The 18,874-nt window shown below is 50.7% G+C and overlaps 1 protein-coding gene across 2 annotated transcripts in view; it reads left to right on the top strand.

The window, feature by feature from the left end:
* CUL9 (cullin 9) overlaps window positions 1–18,874 on the top strand; it is a 37,084-nt gene that overhangs the window by 16,050 nt on the left and 2,160 nt on the right. Inside the window, exons 17-35 of one of the 2 annotated variants that reach the window (XM_057698227.1) lie at window positions 1,368–1,473; window positions 1,753–1,848; window positions 2,054–2,229; window positions 2,493–2,626; window positions 2,995–3,174; window positions 3,359–3,468; window positions 3,548–3,730; window positions 3,856–4,016; window positions 4,277–4,454; window positions 4,599–4,788; window positions 11,136–11,281; window positions 11,429–11,558; window positions 11,695–11,894; window positions 12,637–12,887; window positions 13,864–14,209; window positions 17,227–17,367; window positions 17,470–17,634; window positions 17,799–17,962; window positions 18,310–18,403. In XM_057698227.1, coding sequence (XP_057554210.1) covers window positions 1,368–1,473; window positions 1,753–1,848; window positions 2,054–2,229; window positions 2,493–2,626; window positions 2,995–3,174; window positions 3,359–3,468; window positions 3,548–3,730; window positions 3,856–4,016; window positions 4,277–4,454; window positions 4,599–4,788; window positions 11,136–11,281; window positions 11,429–11,558; window positions 11,695–11,894; window positions 12,637–12,887; window positions 13,864–14,209; window positions 17,227–17,367; window positions 17,470–17,634; window positions 17,799–17,962; window positions 18,310–18,403 — 3,151 coding nt within the window. Of the gene's footprint in view, window positions 1–1,367; window positions 1,474–1,752; window positions 1,849–2,053; window positions 2,230–2,492; window positions 2,627–2,994; window positions 3,175–3,358; window positions 3,469–3,547; window positions 3,731–3,855; window positions 4,017–4,276; window positions 4,506–4,598; window positions 4,789–11,135; window positions 11,282–11,428; window positions 11,559–11,694; window positions 11,895–12,636; window positions 12,888–13,863; window positions 14,210–17,226; window positions 17,368–17,469; window positions 17,635–17,798; window positions 17,963–18,309; window positions 18,404–18,874 lie in introns of both variants that reach the window. The other variant, XM_057698226.1, reaches the window with a different exon arrangement.

The raw sequence follows: 18,874 nt of genomic DNA, 5'->3' as shown, positions 1-18,874 counted from the left end.
ATATGCCCCAGGATACATCCTCCGAGGATTACCCACATACACACAACCACGACTGAACCCCTATGCCTGAGGGACACACTCAAACCCATTTTGTGCAGTGAACACATTGGCCTGATCTCCCTGAGCTAAGTATAGACCTCCCCATCACTCCCGAGCCTGTGACGTGCTCCCCCTACAGGTCACGTGTCAACACCCTGTCCTTTGGTTGAGGGAGAGCAGTCACTTACCCACTCCTCTTGTGGGCATTTGTTTACTGTGTGCTCTGTGCCAGGTGGCCTGCGAGGGTCTGGAGCTGCACGGACAGTGAGATAAGGGGCCTGCCTTCAGGGAACTTACCGTCTTGTTGGGGAGCCAGGCTGGAAAATCAGTAAGCGATAGAGTAAGGAAAAAGTTACGGTTGACACGTGCACTGGATCCTGATGCCAGCGGAGAGCTCAGAGGAGGCTGCCGGAAGGAGGGGCTGACGGGGTTAAGTTTGCGGTAGAAATTGGCAAGGTAAAGAGGGCAGCGGGTACTGCAGGCCGAGGGACAGCGTGGGTGCAAAGTGGAAGCAAGAAACAAGGATGTGTTTGATGGAACTTTAAGGAATTGTGTTTGACTGGAACAGAGGATATGTGTGGTGAGGTGGCAGGAGAGGAAGCCAGAAACAGAGGCAGAGCCGGCTCACAGAGTCTTGGGAGCTGACAAGTCTGAGCTTTATTCTGAAGCTTGAAGAGCCACTGAAGGATTTTAGCAGGGGAAGAGATAAAAGTAGACTTTTTTATTTAGAGAACTCTGGCAATTATGCGAGTCTGGGTGGCAGGCCGGGAGAGTGTTGGAAGGTTTACTGAGTGATGAGTGTTCAGTGAGGCAGAGGGAACGGGAATAGATGGCGAGGAGGTGGTGGACTGGAAGAGCTTGAGAGATGGTGTCCATAGCACCTGCCACTGACTGGATGAGGGAGGCCACGAGGGAGAAGGCACGTGTTCTAGTTGGAAAACTAGGTGGTTGGCAGTTTTCTTTCCCAGGAGGGAGAAATGGGAAGAGGAGCAGATTTCTGCAGACAGACGACTGGTCTGTGTGGGCATGTGAACTGGGAGGTGCCTGTGGGTGCGGCATGGAAATGTCTGTTGGGTGCATGACATGAAAGCTCAAGAGAGCAGTCTAGGACAGAGGTGTGAGTTTGGAGTCACTGGGGTGTTAACTTCCAGCTGAAACTATGGATTTAAATGAAGTCACTTTGGGGGAGGATAAAGGAAAGTGCGGGGGTCTGGGGAAAACTGACGCTTAAGCAGAGGACAGGAGTGTGAGGAGGAAGTGGTGGGCTGAAGTTGTTTTAAACCAAGACCAGGGCCCTGGTTCTCACTTATTCCTCTTTCCTCTCCCAGGCAGCTGACTCTGCTGGTGGCCAGCGAGGACTCAAGTTACATGCCGGCCAGGGTGGTGGTGTTTGGGGGTGACAGTGCCAGCTGCATCAGCACGGAGCTCAACACGGTGGGGACCCTGTGCCCCACTTCCCCTTCCTCTCCATCCTTCTGTTGGTTCCAGGGCCTTATAGGAAGGACCCAGTCCCTGGGGAGCTCCCACATCCCTTCCTCCCAGGCACTGCCTGGGAGGCAGTGAGAATGGAATTAGGGCTGTGGAGGCAAGTAGATCCACCGGCGCAGGGTGGGAGAGGTGAAGGGCACACAACATCACAGACTTGGTTGCTGTTAGCAGTCCCTCCTGTTCCACTTCTGCAGGTGACAGCTCTCTACTTCTCGCCTCCCTCAGGTGAACGTGATGCCCTCCGCCAGCCGGGTGGTCCTCCTGGAGAACCTGAACCGCTTCTGGCCCGTCATCCAGATCCGCGTAAAGCGCTGCCAGCAGGTGGGGTGAGGGCAGAGGCTGGGGGCTGGGGACCAGGGGGAAGCATAGGGTCTCCGGAGTGGCTGGGTTCTCTGGCATTCGAGGGCCAGGCTCAGGCCAAGGGCCCTCCTTGGTCTGCTTGCTGGTGGCCCAGGAACCAGTTGAGTTCCAGAGGTGCGGGAATGTCTCCGGGGAGCCGAGGGTATGAGGCCTGTGCATGTTGCAGGGTGGCATCGACACCCGGGTTCGGGGCGTGGAGGTCCTCGGCCCCAAGCCCACTTTCTGGCCGCTGTTCCGAGAGCAGCTGTGTCGCCGTACGTGTCTCTTTTATACAATTCGGGCACAAGCCTGGAGCCGGGACATCGCAGAGGACCGCAAGCGCCTCCTCCAGCTCTGTCCCAGGTGGGTGGCAGGAGGCGGGCAAGGAGGAGGAGGGACGGTTAAGGGAGCAGGAGAGGTGCTCCAGGGGAGTCTGAAAGGTAAAGCGGCAGCCAGACTGAATCTGATCGGATGGAGGGGACGGAGCAGAGGTGAGGAGCATGTGCTGAGGGGAGAGCGGGGGAAGGGACGGGCTCAGCTGGGGCGATTGGGAGTTGAGTGCGCTTGAGTGGAGGCCAGGCCTCGAGGAGGTCTTTAATCCTTGACCAAATGCTCTTTGTTCCCAGGCTGAACAGGGTGCTGCGTCACGAGCAGAATTTTGCCGATCGCTTCCTCCCTGACGACGAGGCCGCCCAAGCACTGGGCAAGACCTGCTGGGAGGCCCTGGTCAGCCCCCTGGTGCAGAACATCACCTCCCCTGGTAACCGTCCCCGCCCCTGACCCCACTAACTCGCTCCTTGTAATTATTCCCAGGGCTGACCTGAGTTAATACTCTTGGTTCTTTTGGTTCCTGTCTTTATCCCTGAAGGCCTGTCACCTCAGTGTTCCTCTCCTTCCTGCCCCAGGGACTGCTCCCTGAAACTCTGGTATTTGAATCCTTCCCCCCACCCCACCCCACCTTCAACCTGTTCCCATGTCCCCAGCCACCAACTGAAGCAAATCTTGGTGAGGGGAGGACTAGGGCCCTGCTGCCCCCGAATCCTTTTTGTATAGTCTCCTTCTGTCTCCTTCTCCCGGGCTCTCCACTCCCCGTTGCCCATGGAGACCTGTTCCTAACCCATCTTTTAGATGCGGAAGGTGTGAGCTCCCTGGGGTGGCTGCTGGATCAGTACTTAGAGCAGAGAGAGAGCTCTCGGAACCCCCTGAGTCGAGCAGCGTCCTTTGCCTCTCGAGTCCGTCGCCTCTGCCACTTGCTGGTGCACGTGGAGCCTCCTCCTGGGCCCTCTCCTGAGCCGTCCACTCGGCCCTGTGAGTCCAGTCGTGGCTGGTCGAGCTAAAAACCCCGGCAGCGGTGATCTCTGACTCCTCTCTCTCCTGGGTTATGCTCTTCCTTACTGTTCTGCCAGGAGCCTTCCCAGGGGTCAGTCTCCAGGAGACTGGGACTCGCCCAGGGGCTGAGATGAGCCCCGTCCTTTGCCCTCTGTGTCCACAGTCAGCAAGAACAGTAAGGGTCGGGACCGGAGCCCTGGGCCTTCACCAGTTCTTCCAAGCAGCAGCCTGAGGAACATAACCCAGTGCTGGCTGAGTGTGGTGCAGGAGCAGGTGGGCAGAGGGAGCTGAGGTCCGGGTGAGGCTGGGCTGCTGGGCTGCGCCTTGGCTGTCATTTCCCCTTTCTCCTCAGGTCAGCAGGTTCCTGGCTGCGGCCTGGAGGGCGCCAGACTTCGTGCCCCGCTACTGTAAACTCTACGAGCGCTTGCAGAGAGCAGGCTCAGAGCTCTTTGGGCCCCGGGCAGCCTTCACGCTGGCCTTGCGCAGTGGCTTCTCGGGTGCCTTGCTGCAACAGTCCTTCCTCACCGCTGCCCACGTGAGTGCTGGGGACCGCCGGCCTCCCTGTCCCTTCCTGCTCTGCCCTTCCACCTCCTTCCATCCCCCACCCTCCTACTGCACCCCCTCTTCATGGTTTGCTGCTGCCCTTTCCGTTACCCCCAGATGAGTGAGCAGTTCGCCAGGCACATTGACCAGCAGATCCAGGGTGGCCTGATGGGTGGAGTCCCTGGAGTGGAAATGCTGGGGTGGCTCCAGTGGCACCTGGAGCCCATCATGGTGCTCTCTGGCCTGGAGCTGGCCACGACTTTTGAGCACTTCTACCAGTGAGTGTGGGTCAGGAGAAGTAGAGCCTGGGAGGCATAGAGTCTAGAGAAGGGGTGACTTGAGTCTTAGAGGAATGGTGAGGGGGGAGCAGTGGGGAGGAGAGATTAAGATGCAGAGATGGCCGGGGCACTGGTGGGAAAGATGAGATGAGGGACGGGCTGTGACCCAGGCAGGCTACAACAGAGGGACCTACGTTCTGGAGCGAGAGGCCATGCCGAGCACCTCCACTGAGGCTTGGCTTGGGCTGTGTGCGCTGCAGGCACTACATGGCAGACCGTCTCCTGAGCTTGGGCTCGAGCTGGCTGGAGGGGGCCGTGCTGGAGCAGATCGGCCTTTGCTTCCCCAACCGCCTCCCCCAGCAGATGTTGCGGAGCCTGAGCACCTCAGAGGAGCTGCAGCGCCAGTTCCATGTGTACCAGCTCCAGCAGCTGGACAAGGTGCTCTTGGAGCGGGAGGATGAGGAGGAACAGGGCCTGGAAGGAGAGGAGGTGAGAGCAAGGGAAAGAGTGGGAGAACAGGAGAGCAGGAGACTAGACCAAAGAAGGGAGCCCAAGAGCCCTTGAAATCCTTCTGTCTCTCAGGAGGAAGAGGAGGAAGAGGAGGCTGAGAAAGAACTAGTTATCGACGATCCAAGTCCAACAGTTTCTGTACTGGTCCTGTCACCTCGCTGCTGGCCGGTCTCCCCCCTCTGCTACCTGTACCATCCCAGAAAGTGCCTTCCCACAGAATTCTGTGATGCCCTTGACCGCTACTCCAGTTTCTACAACCAGAGTGAGGAGATAGGGACAGGCAATTGGAGATTGGGGTGAGATTTGGGGTGGCATCTCAGAGAGGAAGACGAGAGGATCTTTGGACAGGAATGTGTAGATATGAAGAAAAATAGTCTCTGGAGAGAACCATCTCCTAGAGAAGGGTGGAAAAGTGTGGGTTAGATCTTCACTAATCTCTCTCTTATTTTCTTCAACTTTGTACACATTTGTTCTGTTTTCTTTTTTTAACTTCAGGTTGCATGCTTACTTAATTTTTAGTCCTTTCAGACTTCTGATTTTCAAATGAAAGTATTTTAAGGCTATTCATTTCCCTCTCAACATTGCTTTCTCTAAGTTTTTTGGTTTTGTTTTTTTCTTTTAGGGTTTTTTTTTTATTGAGGTATAATTAATATTCACTGAAGTGCACAAATCTTAATTATAGCTTAATGACTTTTATATCCATATGCCCTCCCGTAACCACTCCCCAAATCAGGATGCAGAACATTTCCAGCACCCCAAAAGGCTTCCTCCTCATGTCCCCTTTCTAGTCAGTATCTTCTTCCAAGAGAAATTATTATTCCCGTTATCATCATAGATTTTTGCCTTTAATTTAAGCATACATAGAAATGGAATCATAGAATATGTATTCTGCTGTGTCTAATTTCTTTCACTCGATATAATGTCTTTGGGAGTTATTCAGGTTGTCATTATATCATTACTTTGTTCTTTTGCATTGCTGAGTCATATTCCACTGCATGAATGATGGATATTTGGGATGTTGTGTAAGCTTTTATCATGTAGTACTTTATTACTGTTTAGCTCTGAGAATTTTCTAATTTCCATTTTTATTTCTTTGACTTATTGGTTTTTTTGAAGAATATTTTAAAATATTTATTTATTTATTTATTTGACTGTTTCGGGTCTTAGTTGCTGCACACGGGATCTTTCGTTGCAGTGTGCGCGCTTCTCTCTAGGTGTGGCCCGAGGGCTCCAGAGCGTGTGGGCTCTGTAGTTGATGCACACAGGCTATTTAGTTGTGGCACACGGGCTTAGTTGCCCACCAGGGGGTTGAACCCGTGTCCCCTGCATTGGAAGGTGGATCCTCAACCACTGGACCACCAGGGAAGTTCTGGAAGTATATTTTTAAATTTCCAAACTTTTATATTTTGTTAAGTTGTCTTTCTGTTTTAGATTTTAACCTTCATTCCCTTGTGGCCCAAAGAACATGAGTTCTGTGATTCTGAATCTTTGCAATTTATTGAGACTTCCTTTACAGCCTAGTAGATCATCAGTTTTTATACGTGTCCTATGTATGATTAAGAAGAATGTGGATTCTTCTGATTAAGAAGAATGTGAATTCTTCAACTGTTAGATACAGGATTCTATATATTCCACTAAATTGACCTTGTTAATTGTGTTGTTCAAATCTGTAACCTTACTCATTTTTGTCTGTTTGATCTATTACTTAGAGAGGTATGCTAAAATCTACCATTATAATGGTGAATTTTTAAACTTCTAATCATGTCAGTTTTGCTTTATATATATTTTTGACTATATTATCAGATACAAGCTTAAAATTAATTAACAGTACTGTCCAGTAGAACTTTCTGCAATGATGGAAAAGTTCTTTGCTTTGCTGTTCAGTATGACAGTCATTCGTGTCTGTTGAGCACTTGAAATGGGACTAGTGTGACTGAGGAACTCAGTGTTTAGTTTTATGTACTTTAACCAGTCTAAACAGCCGCATGTGGCTAGTGGCAACCGTAATGGACTCTGCACGTTTGGAATCTTCATGGTCGGTTAAGCCTTATTATTGTGAAATGACCATCTTTCTTTCTAGTAAAGTGTTTTCTCTTAACGTCTATTTTTATCTGTTATTAATAGTATACCAGCTTTCTTTTTCTTTTTTTAAAACTTTTTGGCCATGCTACAAGGCATGGCATGCGGGATCTTAGTTCCCCAACCAGGGATGGAACGCTCACCCTCTGCAGCAGAAACGCAGAGTCTTGACCTCTGAAAGTCCCTATACGAGCTTTCTTTGATTTGTATCTTTCTAGTATATCTTTTTCTGTCCTTTTACTTTTTTGGGGGGATTCATCGTTCTTTTAGGTCTCTCTTATTGTGGTAAAATATGAATAGCAAGTTTGCCATTTTAACCATTTGAAGTATAAAATTCAGTTATCCTTTTACTTGAATTTTTTTATTTGTACATGATTCAAATTTACAGAAAAATTGAAAGAATAATACAAAGAGCACTCATATATTCTTTATCCGAGTTTACCTTTTGTTAACATTTTGCTCCATTTGCTTTTATCATTTGTTCTTTGTGTACATGTGCATGTCTGTAAATACATATATACGTGTATGTGTGTGTGTATACCTTTTTTTCATGAACCACTGCGTATATGCTGGCTCTTTGTCCCTAAATAATACACATTTCCTACGAATAAAATATTCTCTTATAAAACCACAGTACATTTATTACTTTGAAATATTTAACATTCATATAATACCTTTTTTTTTTTAATTTTTATTTTTGGCTGCCTTGGGTCTTCATTGCTGTGCATGGGCTTTCTCTAGTTGTGGTGAGCAGGGACTACTCTTTGTTGAGGTGCGCGGGCTCCTCACTGCGGTGGCTTCTCCTGTTGCAGAGCACAGGCTCTAGGTGCACGGGCTTCAGTAGTTGCAGCTCGTGGGCTTAATAGTTGTGGTACAGGGGCTTAGTTGGTCCTTGGCATGTGGGATCTTCCCCAACTAGGGATCGAACCCGTGTCCCCTGCATTGGCAGGTGGATTCTTAATCACTGAGCCCCCAGGGAAGTCCCTCATATGATACTTTTAATATAGTTTCCATATTCCAGTTTTGTCAATTACTCGATAATCTCTCTCTCTCTCTTTTTTTTTCAGTCCAGAAGATCCAGTCTAGGATCACCTGTTACGTGTGTCATGTCTCTGGTCTCCTTTAATCTGTAACAATTCCTCGGCCTTTCTTTGCCTTTTATGACATTGACATTTTGGGAGAATATAGTCCTTTAAAATTTTCTAAGTAGTTCGTCATTTTAAGTTTGTATATTTCCTCATGATTAGATTCAAGTTATGCATCCTTGGCCAGAGTACTAACTAATATTATATACTTCTCAGGGTATTACGTCTGAAAGTGTAGGATTACCATCTATCTGCCCCTTGTTTGTGTTGTTAATTTTGACAGCCTGGTCAACAGGTGGTTTGATTTCTCCACTGGATGGTTAATATTTTTTCCCTTCTACTATTTATAAACAATCTGAATTAATTAATAAGCAACGTCCTACTGTATAGCACAGGGAGCTCTGTTCAATGTTTTGTGGTAGGCTGGATGGGAGAGGAGTCTGGGGGAGAATGGATACATGTATGTGTATGGCTGAGTCCCTTTGCTGTGCGCCTGAAACTATCACAACATTGTTAATCGGCTATATTCCTATATAAAATAAAAAGTTAAAAAAATAAGCACTCTGTTGACAGTATACTTTAAAACATGCCAATATTCTGCTCTCATCAGAATTTCCCCCAATAGCATTTTACTTTCTTTCTTTCTTTCCTTTTTTTTTTTTTTGGCGGTCCGTGTGGCTTGCGGGATCTTAGTTCCCTGAGCAGGGATTGAACCTGAGCCACCCCTCAGTGAAAGTGTGAGTCCTAACCACTGCACCATCAGGGAATTCCCTCATTTAACTTTTAACTTTGCCATACTCTTTTACTTTAGGAGTATGTCCTGTAAATACCTAGAATTTGATTTTTAAGTAGCTTAGTAATCTCTCTTTTTGAATTGTCAGTTTTTGTCTGTTTATAGTTATTATAAGTAATGACATTTGGCTTTTATTTTTAACCTCTTAGTTTACCCTTCTTATAATTTTAAATTGTAGTTCATATACACAAAAGAGTATATAAAATATACAGGTAAAGCAAAAAACAAATAAATAGAACACCTTTATAGGTGTGATTCTGCCCTAGGTTTTTGTGCATTTTATTATTTTGGATTTTTTAAAATTCCTTTTTGTCTCTATCAGTTTTGGAAGTTATCCATTCTGTTTCTACAGTTGATGCCCTTATATTTTTAATGTAAGTTTGACTTGTTATTATCACTTCCTGTCTTCCTGCACAGTAAAAGGACCGTAGAAAATCTTAATTCCGGCTCCAGCTACCATCTTACTTGTATCTTTTTTTACCTCCCAACTAGGCATTATCATTATTATTGTCTTATTCAGTTTGGATTTGCCATCATACCAGTTGCTTTAATCACCATTCCTTTTGCATCTTGATCCTTCTTTCTGAGTTCATCTTTCTTCCTAAAGTACATCTTTTAGAAGTTTCTTTTTTTTTTTAAGTTTTTATGGGAGTGTAGTTGATTTACAATGTGGTGTTACTTTTTGCCTTACAGCACAGTGAATCAGTTATACATGTACATAGATCCATTCTTTTTTAGACTCTTTTCCCATATAGGTCATTACACAGTATTGAATCGAGTTCCCTGTGCTCTACAGTAGGTCCTTATTAGTTATCTGTTTTATATATAGTAGTGTGTATATGTCAATTCTAATCTCCCAATCTATCCCTTCCCCCCTTTCCCCTGGTAACCTTAAGTTTGTTTTCTACATCTGTGACTCTGTTTTGTAAATAAGTTCATTTCTACCATTTTTTTTTAGATTCCACATGTAAGCAATATCATATGATACTTGCTCTTTTCTGTCTGACTTACTTCACTCAGTCTCCAGGTCCATCCATGTTGCTGCAAATGGCATCATTTTGTTTTTTTTGTGGCTGAGTAGTATTCCATTGTATATATTTACCACATCTTTATCCATTCCTCTGTCCATGGACATTTAGGTTGCTTCCATGTCCTGGCTATTTTAAATAGTGCTGCAGTGAACATTGGGGTGCATGTATCTTTTTTTTTTTTTAAGAACTTTTATTAAGATATTATAATTGACATACAGTGAACTGCATAAGTTTAAAGTGTACAATTTATTTTTTTCTTATTAGTAATGTATATATGGCAGTCCCTATCTCCCAGTTCTTTGGGGGTGCATGTATCTTTTCCATTTATGGTTTTCTCCAGGTATACACCCAGGAGTGGGATTGCTGGATCATATGGTAGCTCTGTTTTTATTTTTTTAAGGAACCTCCATACTGTTCTCCATAGTGGCTGTACCAATTTACACTCCAACCAACATTGTAGAAGGTTTCCCTTTCCTCCACATCCTCTCCAGCATTTATTGTTTCTAGATTTTTTGATGATGGCCATTCTGACTGGTGTGAGGTGATATCTCATTGTAGTTTTGATTTACATTTCTCTAATAATGAGTGATGTTGAGCATATTTTCATGTGCTTTTTGGCCATCTGTATGTCTTCTTTGGAGAAATGTCTATTTAGATCTGCTCATTTTTTGATTGAGTTGTTTGTTTCTTTGTTATTGAGCTGCATAAGCTGTATATTTTGGAGATTAATCCCTTGTCTGTTGCTGCATTTGCAAAGAAGTTTCTTTTTTTTAAATTAAATTTTTAAAAATTATTTTTGGCTGCATTGGGTTTGTGTTGCTGTGTGCGGGCTTCCTCTAGTTGCTGCGAGCGGGGGCTACTCTTCATTGCAGTGCTTGGGCTTCTCATTGTGGTGGCTCCTCTTGTTACGGAGCACCGGCTCTATGTGCGTGGGCTTCAGTAGTTGTGGTTCTCGGGCTCTAGGGCACAGGCTCTGTAGTTGTGGCACATGGGGAGTAGTTGCTTTGTGGCATGTGGGATCTTCCTGGCCCAGGGATTGAACCCGTGTCCCCTGCATTGGCAGGCGGATTCTTAACCACTTTGCCACCAGGGAAGTCCCCTGGTGAGGTCTTTTAAAAATATGTTATGAACTCTTGGCTTTTAAAATATTTCATGTGTTTCAGTCCATTGCAGGTGTTATTTTTTTTCGTCTTCACATTGTCCCATCTTTGGCCAGAGAGCACCTCTCAGGCTGGCTCCTTTTAATACCCTCTCCCTTTGACAGCATCCTTGCTTTCTAGTCTGAGCAAACACCCCAGGTTCACAGGAGGAGGAAGAGACCCAATCTAGCAAATCTTTAAAATTGTCAGCTCCTGGGAGCAAAACCCACCTCTCCTCTCTGGTGTTTCTTCTGTGGAGCTCACCTGGCACGGTCTAGGCACAGGGTGGGCTCTCAGATCCCTGTGGTAGACACAGAGGGGGCCAAGCTCTGGACACTGGACCAGGCACCTCTGTGTCTGTGAATGCTGGGCCCTGCTCCACACAGAGAGTAGCAAAGTTTGGCAAAGGTACAGCCTCGCTTCAACCCTGACCCCTTGTTTCCCCTCCTCTGTCTCCACGTTTTCCCTTGACACTTTCCCAGGTCAGAACCATCCAGTCCTGGACATGGGACCACACCGGCGACTGCAGTGGACGTGGCTGGGTCGGGCTGAGCTGCAGTTTGGGGACCAGACGCTGCATGTGTCCACCGTGCAGATGTGGCTGCTGTTGAATTTCAATCAGACGGAGGTGCCTCAGCTCCTCGGCCTCTCGCTGTCTTCTCTGCCTTGTCTGTCACTGTCCTTCTCAACTCTGTCCCTCCTTCCTTCTGTCCTCCCTCTTATTTTCTTTTCCCTTGACTGTCTACTCCTGACTGGCCCTGTTTCTCCTGACCAGGAGGTGTCCGTAGAGGCTTTACTGAAGAATTCTGACCTCAGCCCTGAGCTGCTGCTGCAGGCACTCCTGCCCCTCACTGCTGACAGTGGCCCTTTGACCCTGCAGGAGGGTCAGGACTTCCCACATCGGGGTAGGTCTGAGGGGGCTGGGCTGAGCCTCTGCTCCGAGGGGGTGGGGGTGGTGTAGGGAATGGGTATGGGGTCCCCTTTGCCCCCAACTCATCGGTCCCTTCCCCTTGTCGGGCACTGACTGGGAGCGGGTTCCAGGTGTGCTGCGGCTGCGTGAGCCTGGGCTCTGGCCCAGTGGGGAGGCCCTCTGGCTGCTACCTCCCCAGATGTACCTGAACGTAGAGCAGGATGAGGGCCGAACCCTGGAGCAGAAGAGGAACCTTTTGAGCTGTCTTCTTGTCCGTATTCTCAAAGTCCACGGAGAGAAGGGCCTCCACATCGATCAGCTGGTTTGTCTGGTAGGCAGAGGGGACCGCCATGGTGGTGGGAGGGGGAGGGAGTCGTGCTTGGGGGTCGGGGTTGGAGGCAGGGGTCATCACAGGGAAGGTAAACTGTCTCAGCCTGAGACCTAGTAGGGTGCCAGTTCCATCTGGGTTTTCTTTTTTAATTAATTAATTAGTTAATTTATTGGCTGTATTGGGTCTTTGTTGCTGCACATGGGCTTTCTCTAGTTGCGGCGAGCAGGGGCTACTCTTTATTGTGGTGCACAGGCTTCTCAGTGTGGTGGCTTCTCTTGCTGTGGAGCACGGGCTCTAGGCGCATGGGCTTCAGTAGTTGTGGCACATGGGATTAGTTGCTCTGAGACATGTGGGATCTTCCCGGACCAGGGCTCGAAGCTGTGTCCCCTGCGTTGGCAGGCGTATTCTTAACTACTTCGCCACCAGGCAGGTCCCTCCATCTGGGTTTTCTGTTCCTGACAGGCAGTTAGACAGAAGGTAGAGACCAGACATGAGTGCTGACCATGTGCCAGACTCTATTCTAAGAGTTTATGTGGTTAAGTCATTTAATCCACACAAAAATACTATGAGATAGGTGGTGGTGGTATTATTATTATTATCCCCATCCGACAGATAAGAAAAACGAGGCATGAATTAGTAACTGATGCATAGTCACATAGCTAGTCACGGCAGAGCCAGGCATTGACCCCAGGCAGGCTGGCTCCTCTGGGTAAAAGTGGCTGTTTCCTCTCCTCCCGTCCAGGTGCTGGAGGCCTGGCAGAAGGGCCCAAATCCTCCTGGAAGCCTGGGCCGTGCTGTTGCCGGGGGCGTGGCCTGCACCAGCACCGATGTCCTCTCCTGCATCCTGCACCTCCTGGGCCAGGGCTATGTGGAACGGCGGGATGACCGGCCCCAGATCCTGATGTATGCCACCCCGGAGCCCACAGGGTCCTGCCGGGGCCAGGCAGAGGTGCCCTTCTGTGGCAGCCAGACCTCTGAGACCTCCAAGCCTAGGTAGCCACTGCTAGTCCTGTCTCCCTGCTGCGGGGCTCCCCTGGACGGGTGGCACTGCAGTGACGTGGGAGGGGTCGTAGTGTCAAAGTCAGGCTCCCAGTGGGAAAACATTTCATTTCTTCCTTTGTCTAACCCCATTTTCCCTGTTCCTGTTCTCACTCCCATTTTGCTAGTCTTCACCCTCTCTCCCAGCACCATCACCCCCTTCTTTGCCTCCTTCCCAATCAGGGGCCTTGCTCTCCTCAGCATCCTAAAGCCAGCCCTTAGGCAGGGGACCCAGATGTGTAAACCCCTTTCTGGATGTCTTTCATTCTAAGCAAAACTGAAATCCTATGCAGACACGTGTTGAGTACTAACTGCATTCTGCTCAGTGAGATACAAAGTCTAGTTTTCAGGAAGTCTGTTCTACAGAGGAATTTGCCATAGGGTTCCCCTGATTAGCTGGCACCCCTGAAGCTTTTCACATCAGCTCCAGTTCACCAGCAGTTGTTATGGCTCCACTTTTATGCCTGCTGTTCACACTGTGTGTAAAGTGAATTCTCTAGAGTAATCGTTCTCAAACTTTCACACGCACACACGTTCAAAGTCAGTTGAGCTCCGTGACACGCTGCCGGTCCACAGACCACACGTTGAGGAGTGAGGCTGTAGACTGTTTCTTACCAGGTACACCTGTAGTGTTTCGGGTGGGACCTGCAGGAGGACTGTGCCATCCACTGTAGGCCAGTTAGCATCGTGACCCCTGCCCGCTGGACTCCTGTAGTGCCCCCAGGCATTGCAGCCGCCAGCCCCACCCCCACTTACAAATGCTTCTGTGGAGGCTGCGCGCTGACGGTTGGTTGGGTGGATACCCTCAGGTCAGTTAAGCAAGTGTGGACAGAGATGCACAAGCGGGGACTGGGGGGCCAGGGTGGGGTTCAGCTAGCAGGTTGGATAAGCAGGGCAGTGAGACTGACCATCGACTCTTCTCTCCCTCAAGCCCAGGAGTTGTGGCCGCCCTGGCATCCCTACAGCTGCCTGCGGGCCGCACCATGAGCCCCCGGGAGGTGGAAGGGTTGATGGAGCAGACGGTACGGCAGGTGCAGGAGACGCTGAACCTAGAGCCAGACGTGGCTCAGCACCTCCTGGCTCATTGCCACTGGGGCGCCGAACAGCTGCTGCAGAGCTACAGTGATGACCCCGAGCCACTGCTGCTGGCCGCCGGGCTGTGTGTCCCCCAGGCCGCAGCTGCCCCCGCACGCCCGGACCACTGCCCTGTGTGTGTCAGCCCCCTGGCGCCCGACGACGACTTGCCCTCCCTCTGCTGCATGCACTACTGCTGTAAGGTAAGGCCCTGCCAGCTGTCCTCCTGGCCCTGGCTCTGCCCTGACAACACAGCTCCTTGGGCACTCCTGGGCTTCAGCCCCCACACTGCCTTTTCTCATCCTGGGCAATGTTGGACGAGTCTCTTAGTCCCCCTTAAACTGGTTTTGTCACCATAAGTGCTGCCCTGACACCCTGCAGGGTGGCAGTTAGGGTCTGTGGTATGTGTCAGTGGTTCTCAAATTTTGCTGCATTTAATAACCACTGGGAGCCTTTGGAAATCCCGATGCTCAAACTGTGCCCCAGAGCAGTGAAGTCAGAATCTCTGTAGGTGAAGCCAGGCGTCTGGAGTTTAAAAGCTCCTCAGGTGATTCTAGTGTTCAGTCAAATTTGAGAGCTAGATAGGTAGCTGGGTAGGCAGGCAGGTAGGTGGATGGATGGATGGGTGGTACACATGTACAGACAGAATCAAGGTACTTTCTAAATCAGAAGTGTTATAAAATTGGTGGTGACTGTAGTTACGGTTTCCTTATCACCATTCTAAACTCTTTATCCCAGAACATCATCACTTCTCTTATCATACATACTCTCATTTAATATAAAAATAAGAAGGAATGGTTTAAACCAAAAAATAGCACAAAAGCAGAGGGAAGTATGAGAAGTCAAGCTGCTGTAAAGCTGAGGCAGAGAAGGCTGTAGTTGGCAGGCGGGGGTGGGTAGTCCTCGGAGGGGGAGGGGCTGAGACAGAAAGCCGGATGCTGAGTGCCTCGTCTTCCCTGCCTCACAGCTTGTAGGACCGGTGCCCAAACCCATCCACTTAGCAGGATGAGCGCCCTTGTTGCCATGAATTCTAGTCGCCTCTCTCAGCAGCGCCGCCCAGTGGTGGGTGACCTGGGCCACGTGTGTTTGCATGCCTGTGTACTTGTACTTTTTTCTCCTTCCCTTTTGCTAGGCTTCAAGTTACTCTTCTCACATAGTTGCCTCTGCTCCCTTTTTCCAGGTTCTTAATTATTTCGTTTGCACTTTCACTTTTTCATTCAACTAATACTTGTCATGGACTTACTACATGCACAGCTCCGGGTGCTGCTTAAGGGAGTGGGGAAACCCCAACAGGCAAGGACCGAGGGCTAATAGTAACCACAGCTAATATTTACGGGGGACTTACTCTGGGCCATTGTGCTATTCTACATGCATCATCTTGTTTATTTCCCCAAATAGTTCTGTGAGGTAGGTGAGCACAGTGGTGGGACAGCAGAGGAGAGGAGATCTGGGAGGTGGACCAGGGCCCGGTTGGGTTGGGTTAGTGGACAGTGGCCTTTACCTTATGGGATGCCCTGGTGGGTTTTAAGCAGGGAGATGATATGATCTGATTTCCATGTTTGAAAAGATCACTTTGTGTGGAGAAAAGGCTTGGACAGAACAAGAGTGGAAGCAGGGACAGTGGTTTGCAGACGGTTGAACAGAGGCAAGAGTTGGTGGCAACTGGGCCTAGTGACACTGAAGAGGGGAGTGGACCAGTTGGGACACATTTGGAGGTAGGGCTAACAGGGTTTGGTGGCTTAGGACAAGGGCATCAAGGCCACTCCTGGGTTTTTGATCTGAGCATCTGGGAGATGTGTCATCAGGTTGCGGGAAATGTTCGGGCTGGGGCTGGGGCAGAGGGCAGATTTTTGAGGGGAAATTCAATCTGTTTTGGCCACGTGAAGTTGGAGCCACTTTGTTGGATGCCTATATGGGACTGGCAAGTGGACAGTGGATTTCTGAACTTGTAATTAACTGGAAGGCCTGGCTAGCATCACCCAGGGAGAGAGGAGCAGGCCCAGACAGGGAGGCGGAAAACGGGGCTGAGAAGAGCAGGCTGACAAAACAGGTCCCAGCCAAAGAGGAGCCAGTGGTGATGCAGGCACGATCAGACGGGAAAGCCCAGGATCTGGAGCAGTTGGAGACGGCTTCCCAGGGCGCAGCTGGAGTGGCAGAGGGCGGGAGGGGGAGTCCAGGCTGGAGACCACATTCCACTTGGCTGGGCAGCAGACACAGTGAAAGCCAAGGACAAGCCCAAAGCAGAGGGGCTCCTTGTGAGAGTGGAGCAGGCTCCAAACTGAGATGCTGGCCTTCGTCCTACAGGGCAGTGCTCACACCCCACGGTGGTGAGGGGCCCTGATGGCCTGTGTGCCTGCAAGTGTGGGGGTCTGACTTCAGAGAAATTTCCCCTGTATGATCTCAGAAATGCAAGAATTTTGCCTTCAGCTTCCCCGTTTATCTGGGCTGGTTTCACTATAGAAAGAGGTTGGTTTTTTGTTTAGTACCTTGACTGAAAATAGTCTGGTGAAGTACTTCTTATTTATCCTGGAGCTTTGAAACCGCCTGGGGGACTCTGCAGGGGTTTGGAGGCATCCTTTGGGGAAAGCTGGCGGTCGGCAGTGTGAGGGAAAGGCTCCGATGCTGGTAGCACACAGCGCCAGGAGGGATGGGGGAAGGAAGCGCGCTGATGGCACCGGCTCCCGTGGCAGTTGGGCAAGGGGAGGATGGCCTGGGTTGGGAACGAGAAAAGGACTCGAGGTCCAGCACTGGTGACTGGAGGGCAGTGGGGTGGCTGATCAGCATCCGGGGGTTCCGCGGGCGAGGCTGCCTCGTGGAGGCGGCGGGAGCATCGAGGCAGGCCGGGAGGCGACCGATGGAGCCAGGAGGCAAGGCTGCAGCTGCGGCGCAGTGACCCTGGCCAGCCCCCCAGGCCTCCTTTCTCTCTCCAAATCTTTCTTCCAACTTGAATCGTCCCCTTTTTCTTGATTCTCTTTATCCATCCCCTTCGCATCCATCCCAACAACAATTATAATTCCATTACCATGGCCCGCACGTCCTCAGAGTAAACTCTAATTTGGGCCAACCTCAGGAAAACTCACGGAGGCCGGAAAGGTTAAGGTTAGTTTCGAGAAGCTGGCTTGTCTCTGGCCTCTCGCGCCAGCAGGGAGGGGTGCTGGGTGAGTCACGCTCGTGCTGCTCCCACGCTGTCCCTGAGCAGCCGCGCGTGTGTCCCTCCCAGTCTTGCTGGAATGAGTATCTGACAACTCGAATCGAGCAGAACCTCGTGCTGAACTGCACCTGCCCCGCTGCTGACTGCCCTGCCCAGCCCACGGGCGCCTTCATCCGCACCATCGTCTCCTCGCCGGAGGTCATCTCCAAGGTATCCCCTCCTCCGAGAGGCTCCAGCACACAGCCCCAGGGAGCGAGGTGCGGGGGGCCCGGAGAGCCAGGCCCTCACCTTGTGGTACCTGTGTCCCCACAGTACGAGAAGGCCCTCCTGCGTGGCTATGTGGAGAGCTGCGCCAACCTGACCTGGTGTACCAACCCCCAGGGCTGCGACCGCATCCTGTGCCGCCAGGGCCTGGGCTGTGGGACCACCTGCTCCAAGTGTGGCTGGGCCTCCTGCTTCACCTGTAGCTTCCCCGAAGTGGGTACCCACCCTGGCTCTGCCCCCGAGCCAGATCCACACCTGTCCTTGCCACACACGTGGACTCTGCCCTGGCCTCCCCGCACGGCTGTCCTCCAGACCTGACCTCCTCCCTCCCCCGCAGTAAGGGCTCCGCTGCGTCCTCACTGCCCCTCCTCCTCTAGGCGCACTACCCCGCCAGCTGTGGCCACATGTCTCAGTGGGTGGACGATGGCGGCTACTACGATGGCATGAGCGTGGAGGCCCAGAGCAAGCATCTGGCCAAGCTCATCTCCAAGCGCTGCCCCAGCTGTCAGGCTCCCATTGAGAAGAATGAGGGGTGTCTGCAGTAAGAAGGGGGTTCTGAGGACCCCGGCAGGGTCGGGGGGCACGGGAGAGGGTGGGGAGGCCTGGCGGAAGGAAGGGGCAGTGGGCCTGCCAGAAAGCTCAGCAAACCACGGCAGCTGCTCAGCCACCTTCTCAGCGCCCTCCAGAGTGATTCCTGATTTGAGTGTTCCTTCCGCCACTTTTAAGTGGCTGTATGGCGGATTCAGAAGCCACGGTGCGGTCAGTAGGGATTGGTATGGTTAAGGAGACTAAGAGGGATGTCTTCAGGGGTATGTCCGGGCCCTGGGCATTCCTGGTGTGGCCCTGGCGAGAGGCAGGAGCCCTCTGACCAGCTAGCTTCCTCTGCAGCATGACCTGTGCCAAATGCAACCATGGATTCTGCTGGCGCTGCCTCAAGTCCTGGAAGCCAAATCACAAAGACTATTACAACTGCTCCGCCATGGTAAGGGGCTGGCACCGCGAGGAGGGGGGCAGAGGCCCAAGGGCGATCAGGATGAGCTGCTACTGCCGGGCCTGGCCACAGACGGCTCTGTGTCCCAAGCAGCCGAACAGCTGTTGGGACGAAGGCTCAGCGGGGAGAAGACAGAAGCCACCTGGGCCTGCAGGCGATGGGAGTTCTATCCTGGGAGGTCTGAGTCAGACTCTCACACCAAAGTGGCTACAGAGAGGCCAGGGCGGGCGGGACACTCCCAGGAAGCACCCCGCAGAGCAGAGCAAGGACTCCGAGTCAGAGCCTGGCTCCACTGTGTAATCTGTTAACCTGTTCAGGCCACACAGTACCCTCATCTGTAAAAGGGGATAACCGTCTGACCTACCTCCCAGTTATGAGAATTGAAAGAAGAAATCTGGGTAAAACATCAGAAGGCCTCCATGAATGGTAGCTGGTCTCATTATTAACCTCATCCTGTCCTGC

The sequence above is a fragment of the Hippopotamus amphibius genome, chromosome 11 (assembly GCF_030028045.1).
Source record: "Hippopotamus amphibius kiboko isolate mHipAmp2 chromosome 11, mHipAmp2.hap2, whole genome shotgun sequence".
Lineage (NCBI taxonomy): Eukaryota > Metazoa > Chordata > Mammalia > Artiodactyla > Hippopotamidae > Hippopotamus > Hippopotamus amphibius.
Note: the sequence above shows the minus strand (reverse complement) of the source record. Positions and strands in the feature narration are given on the sequence as shown.